General features: G+C 47.8%; 1 protein-coding gene across 1 annotated transcript; it reads right to left on the reverse strand.

Annotated features, from left to right (window-relative positions):
* Positions 1–5781: 5781 nt before the first annotated feature.
* LOC145354252 (uncharacterized) lies at positions 5782–8824 on the reverse strand. The gene is made up of 2 exons (XM_080205339.1): positions 8641–8824; positions 5782–7497 (listed from the first exon to the last, which is right to left on the reverse strand). The coding sequence occupies exons 1-2, from the start codon at positions 8689–8691 to the stop codon at positions 6514–6516; spliced, it is 1035 nt and encodes a 344-aa protein (XP_080061465.1). The 5' UTR covers positions 8692–8824; the 3' UTR covers positions 5782–6513.
* Positions 8825–13583: the final 4759 nt, after the last annotated feature.

Genomic DNA, 13583 nt, shown 5'->3' on the forward strand with positions numbered 1-13583 from the left:
ATCTTTGTGTCATCTGCAAACTTGCTGATCACACCACGTACGCCCTCTTCCAAGTCATTTATATATATTACGAATAGAAGAGGTCCCAGTACAGAGCCCTGCGGCACACCGCTGGTGACAGACCTCCAGCTAGAAAAGGACCCTTCCACTACTACTCTCTGTCTCCTGTTGCCTAGCCAGTTTTCAATCCATCTAGATACCTGTCCCTGTATCCCATGAGCCTTAACCTTTTCTACCAGCCTACCGTGAGGGACTTTGTCAAATGCCTTACTGAAATCCATATAGACGACATCAACGGCTCGTCCTTCATCGACCGTTTTTGTCACCTCCTCAAAAAATTCTACCAGATTCATAAGGCAAGACCTCCCCTGAACAAAGCCATGCTGCATATCCCTAATCAGATTGCAACACTCCAAATGCGTATACATACTATCCCTAAGAAGTTTTTCCAACAACTTTCCTACCGCTGACGTCAAACTCACCGGCCTATAATTACCAGGGTTATCCCTACTGCCCTTTTTAAACAGCGGTACCACATTAGCTATCCTCCAGTCCTCTGGGACCTCACGTGTGTCCAAAGAAGAGACGCAGATTTGCGTCAGAGGCCCAGCAATTTCATCTCTCACCTCCCTAAGCAGCCTGGGATAAATGCCATCAGGCCCCAGAGCTTCATCAGTTTTTATGCTGCCTAAAAACCCTAACACTTACTCCCTCGTAATGGATATTTCCTTCAACTGGTCTACAGCTCCCTCCAAGACATTATAAGACACCAAGCCCCTCTCCTTTGTGAATACCGACGCAAAGTATTCATTCAGGATCTCTCCCATTCCCTCAGACTCTATGCACAGTTCCCCTTCTTTGTCCCTAAGAGGACCAATTTTCCCCCTAACCACCCTTTTGTTCCTAATAGAGTAAAATGCCTTTGGATTTTCCTTAATCCTATCAGCCAAAGCCATTTCATGCCCCCTTTTCACCCTTCTAACCCCCCTTTTGAGCTCCCTCCTGCTCTCTCTATATTCCTCCACTGCTCTCTCCGTTCCCAGTTGTTTAGACCTAACATATGCCTCTCTTCTTCCTGCCCAAGTCCTCAATATCCCCTGTAATCCATGGCTCTCTAATCCTGCCTTTCCCATCCTTCCTCTTTACCGGCACGTCTTTCCTGCAACCCTTTCAGTTTTCCCTTGAAAGCCTCCCACTTGCCGACCGTGGACTTACCCGCCAACAACCTCTCCCAATCAGTGTCCATCAGCTCCTTCCTAATCCGGCTATAGCTCGCCTTCCCCCAGTTCAGCACCCTCCCCTTCGGACAGCACTCATCTTTTTCCATTTTTATGCTAAAGTAGACAGACTTGTGGTCACTGTTAGCCACATGTTCGCCTACTGCAACCTCAACCACCTGCCCCGGCTCATTACCCAACACTAAATCCAGTATAGCCCCCTCCCTAGTCGGGCTAGTTACGTACTGCTCCAAGGACCCTTCCAGCACACATTTTACAAACTCCTCCCCATCCGTACCTCCAGCTCTAGGCACCTTCCAATCCACTCCAGGACGATTAAAGTCACCCACTACAACCACCCTATTCTTTCTGCACCTATCTAAAATGTTTTTACAAATGCCTTCTTCCACTGCCCTTGGGCTGTTGGGTGGCCTGTAGTACACCCCTAGCATAGTAATCGCTCCCTTCCTATTCCTCAACTCCACCCACAGCGACTCAATCCCTAACTCCTCCATATTATCCTCCCTCTGCACTGCTGTGATGTGCTCCTTAACTAACAACGCCACCCCACCACCTCTCTTCAACCCTCCTCTGTCACACCTAAAACACTTACACCCAGGAATATTCAGCTGCCAGTCCTGCCCTTCCTTTAACCACGTCTCCGTCACTGTCACCACATCTAAATTCCTCACGGACATCAAAGCCCTAAGCTCATCCGTTTTACCCGTTACACTCCTCGCATTAAAACAGACTCAATCCAACCCTCCAGGCCCACTCGGATCCTCCTTCCCCCGGATAATTTTCCTTTCAACCAAACCTCCCCTGTCACCCAACTCGCTCCCGATCCCAGTGCCTAATGAGCTGTCAGTCTCATCCCCACCCCCCCTCCATATTAGTTTAAACCGAAACACTCCAGCTAACCTCCCAGCTAAGATATTTGTCCCCCTCCCATTCAAATGTTCCCCATCCCTCCTGTACAGGTGCCCTTCTCTCACAAATACTTCCCAGTGTTCGACAAAAGTAAAGCCCTCTACCTTGCACCAATCCCTCAGCCACACATTCAGCTGCATGATCTCATTATTCCTAGCCCTGCTGTTACGAGGCAGCAGCCCAGAGAATGCCACCCTGGAGACCCTGCTCTTCAGCTTGGCCCCCAACTCCCTGAATTGCCTACGTACATTCCCCCTACTCTGCCTTCCTACGTCCTTCTCTCCTATGTGTATAATTACTTCAGTCTGGGTCCCTTCACCCTTCAAAATTCCCTCTATCCTCTCTGATACGTCCTGTACCCCTGCTCCAGGGAGGTGGACTACCATCCTGGAGTCACGCTTTTGTCCACAGAACTGCCTATCTGTTCCTTTAACCCTCCCACCCCCCACCACTATCTCATTGCCAGCCCCCTTCCTTCTCTCTGAGGCATTCTGGTCCTCCTGTCTTACCTTTTGTACTCCTGTTGATGCCTTTTGGGGGACCACTGGGGTAGTCTCTGGACCAGGACTATTCTTCTTCTTCTTTCCCTTCCTAACGGTTACCCACCCGTCCCGTCCCTGAGGCCCTGGGATCTCCACTTGACCATGGTTCACAGCCATTATTGCCTCATTCTCCCTGACCAGAAATGCATCTTCTAAACGCAGCTCTAACTGCCTGACCCAGGCCCTCAGACGCTGCAGCTCTAAGCACTTAATGCAGATGTGGGCCTTCGGGAGACGTCCTGTCTCCAGGAACTCCCACATATGGCACCTGACACGGCTGAAGCGTCTCCCCATAGACCCTGCCATTTACCGGACCACCCTTGGAATTATGTATACAGAAATGGAACACAGGAAAGATGGAACCAGTAACTCACCTTGCCTAAGCTTAGCGAGCCAAAGCCCTTACAGCTCTCACTCTGTTCCCACCTCACTCCGCTGCCCACTCCCAACGCTGCCCGCTGTGTACTATTGCCTTTTTTTTATACCCCCGCTCTCCCTTCACAACTACCCTCTCGCCAAACTTCCGCTACAGAAATAAAAAGCAATCAAAAACACCACGAACCGGAAATACAGCAAAGAACTTCCACAGAAAATCAACCACTCACCACAGCCACCAGGTACACTGCTCCGGAGAACAGTGATGTTGAGGGACACCATGATCTTCACAGCAAGCAGAAGCGAATGTCCTGCCCACAAGGTGCCAGGTCCATGGGGACCTGCCACAGGTACAGCACTGTCTCCCTTCTGAGCCAGAGGCTGCAGTGGCACAAGGTGTCCCACAGCCCATGTGGGTCCTATCGAGCTTGAGTCTCTGCTGTCCTCTCAGCCCCCACCCCACCTCGAGTCAATGGTTGACTGGCAGCTCCTTGTCCTCCAGCTGCAGCCTCTATCCTGAGCTGGTCTTGCCACATGTAGCTGTCTCCCATATCTGCCACAGCAGCCATGAATGTAACTACGAGCTCTGCTGGCTCGAATGCTAAATCCCTCATTGCTCTGGGGAAGGCGGGGGAGGGTGGTGATGGGGAAGGAGAGAGTGAGGGAGGGACAGTCCGTAAGCCCAGGCCCCTCACTCCCACTCTGCAAACCATGAGTCTGGATGCTGGAAACCTGACATTATCCCAGGTGCCATCCGCCACCTCAGTAGGTTTACCACATCCTTGCCACGGCAGGCACAAGGAGCATGAGTGGCTGCGAGGAGATCCTCATTGGGATTCCTGAAGCATGGATCTACATGCACCTGCCTGGATGCCTGCTGCATTGGCTCCCAGGAACGGCTCACAGTGGAGAAGCACCTTCCTGCAGTGGGAGCAGTGCTGAGTCCATGCAGTGTGAGGAACCGTGTTTAACACCTGCCAAACTCCCTTGATTGAGACAGCAGCAGCCAGGCCTGGCTCTTGGTTTTTGTAGTGGGGCCTGCCACAGACAGCAGGGTAGCCAGTGCAACACCTTGTGTGAAATCCATTGGGGGTCATTCAGCAGCCAACCCCGACCTGAGGGCAATCAAAACCGGCACCAGCCTCTCCAAACCCCTGTACCCATGTAACCCTCCCAGCCCATCCCGCACCATGGCAGCGGCGGAGAACTGTGCCACAGAGGTTGGTACTCGGTGATATCCACCTCCTAGCTCTCTGCGACTGCTGCACCTGATCCACTCTTTTAAAGAGCAGTACCAATTGCTGCCGGTGTGACCACACGTTGGAGAGTGAGATGCATCCCAGAGGGGGGGGAGCCGGCGCGCAGAACACGCCAATGATATTGAAATCCAGTCAATTGCATATTAATAAGCTTGGTGTCCAGCTGTTTGCACCATTAAAAAGGGGCTCTGAAGATTGCAAACCATTTCAGGCTGGTCCAGAATTGGATTGTTAGCTTTGCACACTATTCTCCCAGCTCACCACAATGATCAGCAGGCAGAATGAGCTAGTAAACTCACACCAGACCCAGATTCTGAAGAGTCATAGTGAAATCAATAAACTCTGTTTCTCTCTCACACAGATGCAGCCAGATATGTTTTTATATCAGACTCCAGAATCCACAGCATTTGTTTATTTCCTTCTTCCTTAGTTTTGATTGATTTGCTGGTGCCTCGAGGCCAGGGAGGAGACACAATAGGATATATATAGAATTTAATTTTGTAAGAAATTGAATATTTATGGGGTGGCACAGTGGTTAGCACTGCTGCTTCACAGCTCCAGGGACCTGGGTTTGATTCCCGGCCTTGGGTCACTGTCTGTGTGGAGTCTGCACATTCTCCCCATGTCTGCGTGGGTTTTCTCCGGCTGCTCCGGTTCCCGTCCACAGTCTGAAAGACGTCCTGGTTAGGGTGCAGTGACCCACACAGGTGCCACAGTATGGCGACTAGGGGAATTTCACAGTAACTTCATTGCAGTGTTAATGTAAGCCTTACTTGTGACTAATAAATAAACTTTACCCTTCAAAGTAATACAAAAATATGCAACAGAATAGAGCAGGCTAAACATGTTTTATTCGATTATATTTCAGTAATTTAAACGAAACTAAATATATAAATGGAAATATATTTCTCCATGTCTGAGTAATTTTAATAGATAATTTATTGCCGGTACACACACCTACTACCCAGTGTCTGCAGTGCTGATCAGTATGAGTCAGCGCTGAAGGACGCAGAATGGTTAACAAAGCAGAAATATCACTGAGCATTAATAGTAACGATAAATAAATGCATTCTCCAATATGATTTTAAAAACCAACATTTGAAATTATCGCAAGACTTACAATCAATCCCCAAAGATCAAACCAAAGGCAGGAATTCTCCCCAACATTCGAAGTGTTGGATTTGTGTGAAAACTGGAATAATTCACGCTTTTTTTCAGCTCAGTGAAGAATCTGTCGCACTCAGCAATACGGAGGCCACTAGCGTAAATCCCATTCTAAACCAGGGCGGGGTCGATTCCAGGCTGGCACAGATAAACCTCCACATCACCCCCCACCCCGTCCCCCACCATTCCCCGGCCACTTCGCACCCCCACCCCCATTCCCCCCATCACTGGCCCCCCTTCCTGCCCTCACCGACTGCTGCACAGGTCCAGCCACCTCCATAGGTGTCACCCCCCCTTGCCACCTACACCGTGCCCTCTGGGCAGTGACTCCCTTTCACACTGAGGGGTGGATTCAGAGTTCCTCACCGCTCACATTTTCAGTGGGTTTGAGGGATCTATAGATCTCGCGCGCTGTATCCAAGGTCAGATAGATTTTGCCCATTCGGCCCATCGAGTGTCTACCTACCACTATCCCACCCAAGCCCTATTCCCACAACCCCAAACAAGTACCCTGCTCATCCTCCTTACACTAAGGTCAATTTATCATGGCCGATCCACCTAACCTGCACATCTTTGGACTGTGGGAGGAAACCGGAGCACCCAGAGGAAACCCACGCAGACACGGGGAGAATGTGCAAGCTCTACACAGACAGTGACCCGAACTGGGAATTGAACCCGGGACCCTGGTGCTGTGAGGCAGCGTGAGGCACTGTGCCACCGTGTTGCTCATATTCCTTACACTGTCCGATTAATGTAATATTTTTGAAAAAAATCTAACTTTTACATACAACATGAGATAAGTAACATCACTAGACCAGTTTAAAGTTTTGATGTAATTGTATTTTAGCTCATTAAAGCGAAAATAAACATTCAATTAATCCATAATCTATCAGCTCAACGCAGAATTTAACAGGATTACTATTCCTCATTCCCCATTCAATATTTTCCTTTTAACATTACATTTGGTCACATTTGTAGAAAATGTGAGAATATTTAACTAAACCCCCACAGGCAGAAACTGCCTGGTTACAGGGCGCTATCCGGACCAAGCAAAGGCTGATTCAATTTCCCCGCTTCACTCAGGCACTTGTAGGTGCAAAGCGGTCGAAATCGCTGACTCCGGTCCATTTCGCAGACAGTGAGGTGTTCGTACTCCAGAGGTACCGGGAACTCGGGTTTTTCATCCGGCAGATAGAAAGCAAAACTCACAAAGTCCCACCGCCGACAGTCTGGGGAACAGTCACTGACTCTCCAGCTGCCATCACCATCCTGTGTGAGCACTCGCATTTCAGAACCTGTTGATTCTGGTCTCCATTCCCATTCGGTACCTTCCTGGGATATGACTTCAGAAGGCAGGGGAGGGCAGCTCTGGAATATGGTGACACCGGGAGGGTGGACAACCACAGTGTGCATGATTTCGATATCATATTTGAAAGTTCCCAACACTCTGAGCTCAGGATCTTCCCCCTTACAAACTGATTTTTTATATTCACCGATTAGATCATTGAGTTTGTAGGTGAATTTGAAATTCCCATAACAGGATGTTTCCAGGAAAGCGGGAGAGCTGAGGAACTGCTCCAGCAGGGAGTCCCGCAATCTGCCCATATCTTGGGCTGACACTCCTTTTTCTTCCATGGTTTGTCTGAGCTGTTCTGCCACTGCTTCTCTCCTTACCTTCAGCTCCTCCTGGTTTACTTGGACACTCCACCAGGAAAACTGGAGCTTGAGATCCTCCCCAATCTGTTTCTTCCTGGCTTCTTTCAAGCATTTGTCAGTGAGAATACCTTGCGCTCCTTTGCAATCGGTGACATGGATGAGATTGGTGATGGAGAATTTAGTCCGCTCGCACTCTTTAGGGGCATCGATGTTTATACCAAAGACAGCGGAATCTGGGGGAGTGAAGCCCCTGCCCCATTCCCTGTGGCTGACATGTTTCAGTGGGTAGAAATCTTCGGGTCCACGAAAGCCAGACTGAATTCGCTGCCATTTTGCGGCGGTGAACATGGTTTGCTATTTGGATAGAACAGAGTGGGATCGATGAAGTAGCTCACACACCAAGACAATGATGCAAATAGTATCAAATGATGGCAAATAGTATCAAACCCAACCCTTCTTCATTTCCACATGTTATCTGTTATATTAGTGATCATGTTCCAATTTGAAAGCTTACAGTAGTTTGCATAAAGGCTAAATATAGTGCTTATGCGATTTGGAGTAATCTGGGTTCCACTCTTCTAACACACCGACACTTCCCTTTAAAATGAATTTTAACTGATGTTAAGTAACTAACTGGCTTTAATTCAAATTCGTAAGAAATAGGAGCAGGAGTAGGCCATCTAGCCCTTCGAGCCTGCCCCGCCATTCAACAAGATCATGGCTGATCTGAAGTGAACAAAGAAGAACAACAAAGGACAAAAACAGCCTGGGAAACAGGCCCTTCGGCCCAACGAGCCCACGCCACCATTTTAACATTACCAGTCCCCCCCCCCCCCCCCCGTCACACCCATGACCCTCATCTATTGTTTATGGCATTCCACATTGAGGGAAAACTAATTTAGGGACAATTTATTACCTCCAATCAGTCTAATAGCACATCTTTGGGGTGTGGGAGGAAACCGGAGCACCCGGAGAAAACCCACGCAAGCACGGGGAGAATGTGCAAACTCCCACAGACACCGGCCCAAATCCATGTGTCTGCACAGCAAACAGTGATAGTCACTGAGCTGTCGTGTTGCCCAGCATCTGGTCCAGTTTAAGCACACACTAACGACATGAAGCACTAGGCTACCCTTGAACATTCAAGAGCAGCGCAAGCACGACCCATCGTGTGTACGCCCCTCGTTGGGCAACAAGGCGGACCAACTTAAAACCTGCGAATTAAAAGAGAAAAACATTATTATCATACCATATCCATATAGTGGATCAGTTCCACTTTCCCGCTTTCTCCCCATAACCCTTAATTCCCCTGTCTATCAAAAACCTATCTACCCGTGACTTAAATATATTTAGCGAGGTAGCCTCCACCACTTCAACGGGCAGAGACAGCTTTCACCTGTCTGTGGGTAAAATGGATCGACTCTACCCAACCCCATAATGATTTGAACATCTCTATTAAATGTCTATTAATTTTCTTAGCCCTGATGAGGAGAATACCTGCTTTTCCCGTATCTTTATAATACATAAAACAGCACATCGGCAGTACATCTTCTTTGCACCCTTCCCTGCAATGTGGCAGTGCTGGTTATATCCACTTCACACCCCAGCCACAAGGACACACGTTTGGGAGGGGAGCTTCTCTGGTCGCCCTCAGCAGCGGGCTAACAGCTGGATGGTGTTGCTGGTCCCTACCGCAGCGTTTGCTTTAAGAATAATCATCCTGGCAGTTTGACATGTCAGCGAGGCCGCCTCTCTGCGGCTGAAAACGAAACAGAAAGTGGGAAAGCCTGTGTTGTTATTTCATCCTCAAATAATTTGAACATTTTGACATGCCGTCCCCGCCCTCCTCCAAACAGCAATTTTGAGCCATGAACCCACCTGTCCCCCAATACTTCCCGAGTGTAATCCCTCATCTTGGAAACTTATTCGCAGTTGGACGTAACCCGGGTACATCAGTTCACATCGCTGCAGACATTTCAAGTCTAGACGACCCTTGCTCAGAATGTTCTATATTCTTGGGTCGCGATGCCAGTGTCATGGAACAGGGTGAATCTAGTTCTGGAGCAGTCGTCAGCGCCATGTGTGTGGGATACGGATCCTGTGTTTATACCGTGTCCTTAAACAATTATTAATATGGTGTAGAGTTAATGAAATTGTTCACAAGCATTTTATCACAGTATAACAATACATTTCACGTGACAATGATAAATCAAATCGGTATTAGTGCTGTGCTATTCCTGGAGAAAAGGCAGAAGAACAACGTGTTAAACCTGACTAGCCCCACCCCTGCGAAAATCCTTCTGCATACTATTTCAATCAAAGCTCTTAGATAATAAAACTAGCTAGGGAAGTAAATACTGAAAGGGATTTAAAATTATTTGAATGCATCAGGGACCGAGAGTCAACACAATTAAAAACAGGTTCAGAACTACTATTGCAACATAAAGATAATCAGCATATAGAATGGAATTTAAGAATACAGTCAGGTCAGATTTTCTGGAATTGTTTACGACTCAATTAGAAGCTGTGCAGATGAGTGCTAAAGATGGATTAATCAGGAAGGGTTGATTCCTCATCATCCCCCATCTATAATATTTTACGATCTTGTGGTTAGAATGTCTCTATGCAATCTTTTGCGAATTTAAAAGGGAAACTGATGGATTTGATGCCAGTCTCCTGCTGGAATTTCATCACTTGCCCAGTGATTTTGTATAAGTTTTTTGGGGTGGATTGAAAGGTGCCTAGAGCTACGGGTTCGGACAGGGAGGAATTCGTAAGATGTGTATTGGAAGGGTCCTTGGAGCAGTATGTAGATAGCCCGACTAGAGAGGGGGCGATACTGGATTTAGTTCTGGGCAATGAGCCGGGTCAGGTGGTTGAGGTTGCAGTAGGTGAACATGTGGCTAACAGTGACCACAACTCTGTCTACTTTAGGATACTAATGGAAAAGGATTAGTGCTGTCCTAAGGGGAGGGTGCTAAATTGGGGGAAGGCTAGATACAGCCGGATCGTAAAATATTATAAGAACATAAGAAATAGGAGCAGGAGTAGGCCATCTAGCCCTTCGAGCCTGCCCCGCCATTCAATAAGATCATGGCTGATCTGTCGTGGCTCAGTTCCACTTTCCCGCCCTCTCCCCATAACCCTTAATGCCCTCTCTTATCAAGAACCCATCAACCCGCTTCTTAAAAATATTTAGCGAGGCAGCCTCCACCACTTCAACGGGCAGAGAATTCCAGAGATTCACCACCCTTTGAGTGAAGAAGTTCCTCCTCAACTCTGTTCTAAACCGCCTCCCCTTTATCTTGAGGCTGTGCCCCCTAGTCCTACTGTCTTTTTTGAGCGGGAAGAGCCTCTCCACCTCTATCCTATCCATCCCATTCATCATCTTATACGTCTCAATGAGATCTCCCCTCATTCTTCTAAACTCTAACGAGTACAAGCCTAGTTTATTCAGCCTCTCCTCATAGCTCAATCCCCTCAACTCCGGTATCAGCCTAGTAAACCTCCTTTGCACTCCCTCCAAGGCCAAAATATCCTTGCGCAGGTGCGGCACCCAAAACTGCACACAGTACTCCAACTGCGGCCTCACCAATGCCCTATACAGCTGCAGCAAGACCTCCCTACTTTTATATTCAATCCCCCTCGCTATGAAGGCCAGCATCCCATTCGCCTTCCTGACCACCTGCTGCACCTGCAAGCTGGGTTTTTGCGACTCATGCACAAGGACCCCGAGGTCCCTCTGCACCGTCGCCTGCTGCAGTTTTTCGCCACGTAAGTAATAGTCCTTCCTACCATTCTTCCTACCAAAGTGGACCACCTCACACTTGCCAACATTAAATTCCATTTGCCATTTCCTGGCCCATTCACCCAGCCTATCTAGATCCTTCTGCAGACTCTCCACACCCTCCGCACAATTTGCCTTTCCCCCAATCTTGGTGTCATCAGCAAATTTCGACACCCTACACTCGGTTCCCTCCTCCAGATCATCTATATAAATGGTAAATAGCTGAGATGGGGGATGATGAGGAATCAACCCTTCCTGATTAATCCATCTTTAGCACTCATTTACACAGCTCCTAATTGAGTCGTAAACAATTCCAGAAAATCTGACCTGACTGCATTCTTAAATTCCATTCTATATGCTGATTATCTTTATGTTGCAATAGTAGTTCTGAACCTGTTTTTAATTGTGTTGACTCTCGATCCCTGATGTATTCAAATAATTTTAAATCCCTTTCAGTATTTACTTCCCTAGCTAGTTTTATTATCTAAGAGCTTTGATTGAAATAGTATGCAGAAGGAGTTTTGCCGGATTAGGCAGGAGCTTAGGGATACAGACTGGGATAGGCTGTTGGAGGGCAAGTCCACGTTAGGCATGTGGGAGTCTTTCAAGGGAAAACTGAAATGGGTGCAGGAAAGACATGTTCTGGTTAAGAGGAAGGATGGGAAAGTTAGGATTAGAGAGCCGTGGATTACTAGAGATGTTGAGGACTTGGTCAGGAAGAAACGAGAGGCGTATGTTAGGTCTAAGCAACTGGGAATGGAGAGAGTGGTGGAGGAATACAGAGAGAGTAGGAGGGATCTCAAAAGGGGAGTGAGGAGGGCAAAAAGGGGGCATGAAATGGCTTTGGTAGGTAGGATTAAGGAAAATCCAAAGGCATTTTACTCCTATGTCAGGAACAAAAGGGTGGCTAGGGGAAAAATCGGTCCTTTCAGGGACAGACGGGGGGAATTGTGCTTAGAGTCTGAGGGAATGGGGGAGGTCCTGAATGAATACTTTGCGTCGGTATTCACGAAGGAGAGGGGCTTGATGTCTGGTACGGTCATCGAGGGAGCTGTAGACCAATTGAAGGAACTATCCATTACGAGGGAAGAAGTGTTAGGGCTTTTAGGTAGCATTAAAACTGATAAATCTCCGGGGCGTGATGGCATTTATCCTAGGCTGCTTAGGGAGGCGAGAGATGAAATTGCTGGGCCTCTGACGCAAATCTTTGTCTTTTCTTTGGACACAGGTGAGGTCCCAGAGGACTGGAGGATAGTGAACGTGGTACCGTTGTTTAAAAAGGGTAGGAGGGATAACCTGGGTAACTATAGGCCGGTGAGTTTGACATCAGTGGTAGGCAAGTTGATGGAGAGGATTCTTAGGGATAGGTTGTATGAGCACTTACAGCGTGCGATCTGATTAGGGATATGCAGCATGGCTTTGTAAAGGGGAAGTCTTGCCTTACGAATCTGGTAGAATTTTTTGAGGAGGTGACAAAAACGGTTGACAAAGGATGAGCCGTTGATGTCGTCTATATGGATTTCAGTAAGGCGTTTGACAAAGTCCCTCATGATAGGTTGGTTGAAAAGATTAAGGCTCATGGGATACAAGGCCAGGTATCTAGATGGGTGGAGAACTGGCTTGCTAAGAGGAGACAGAGCATAGTAGTGGAAGGGTCCTTTTCTAGCTGGAGGTCTGTCACCAGTGGTGTGCCGCAGGGCTCAGTACTGGGACCTCTTCTCTTTGTAGTATATGTAAATGACTTGGAAGAGGGAGTAAGTGGTGTGATCAGCAAATTTGCAGATGACACTAAAATGGCTGGATTGGTGGGCAGTGAGGAGCAGTGTCTGGCAATACAGCAGGATATTGATAGGCTGGTTGATTGGGCAGATATATGGCAAATGGAGTTTAATCTGGATAAATGTGAGGTGATGCATTTTGGCCGGAATAATGTAGGGGGGAGTTATATAATAAAGGGTAAACCTATAAAGAGTATAGGAATGCAGCGGGACCTGGGGGTGCAAGTGCACAAGTCTTTAAAGGTGGCAGTAAAAGTGGAGAAGGTTGTGAAGAAAGCTAATGGATTGTTAGCCTTTATAGGAAGGGGTATAGAGTATAAGAGCTGGAGTCGAATGTTGCAGTTGTACAGAACGCATTTGGAGTACTGCGCCCAGTTCTGGTTGCCTTACTACTGGAAGGACGTGGAGACTCTGGAGAGAGTGCAGAGGAGGTTTAGCAGGATGTTGCCTGGTATAGAAGGACTGGGTTATGAGGAAGGATTGAGCAAACTGGGGCTGTTTTCCCTTGAAAGACGGCAACTGAGGGGGGATCTAATAGAGGTATATAAGATTATGAAGGGTATAGATAGAGTAAACAGAGGTAAACTATTTCCTATGTTAGAGACGCACAGTACGAGGGCCCACAGGCTTAGGGTGAGGGGGGAGAGATATAACACGGATTTTGGAGGGAGGTTTTTCACGCAGAGGGTAGTGAGGGTATGGAATGCTCTGCCAAGTAAGGTGGTGGAGGCAGGCACTCTGGAGTTGTTTAAGAGTAACTTAGACAGGCACATGAGTGGGTTGGAGATGGGAGGATATAGGAGATTGTTTTAAATAAGGTTCATTAGCATTGGGACGTCCCTCGTAATGTCTAAGGATGTGGTATGATAATAATG

Source organism: Carcharhinus amblyrhynchos, chromosome 17 (genome assembly GCF_965287045.1).
Source record: "Carcharhinus amblyrhynchos chromosome 17, sCarAmb.v2.hapA, whole genome shotgun sequence".
Classification (NCBI taxonomy): domain Eukaryota; kingdom Metazoa; phylum Chordata; class Chondrichthyes; order Carcharhiniformes; family Carcharhinidae; genus Carcharhinus; species Carcharhinus amblyrhynchos.

Coding starts and splice junctions, on each gene's coding strand:
- LOC145354252 (XM_080205339.1), bottom strand. CDS start 8,691: ATGTACTGCCGATGTGCTGTTTTATGTATTATAAAGATACGGGAAAAG. Junction 7,498..8,640: donor TAAAGATACGGGAAAAGCAG/GTATTCTCCTCA, acceptor CTATCCAAATAG/CAAACCATGTTCACCGCCGC.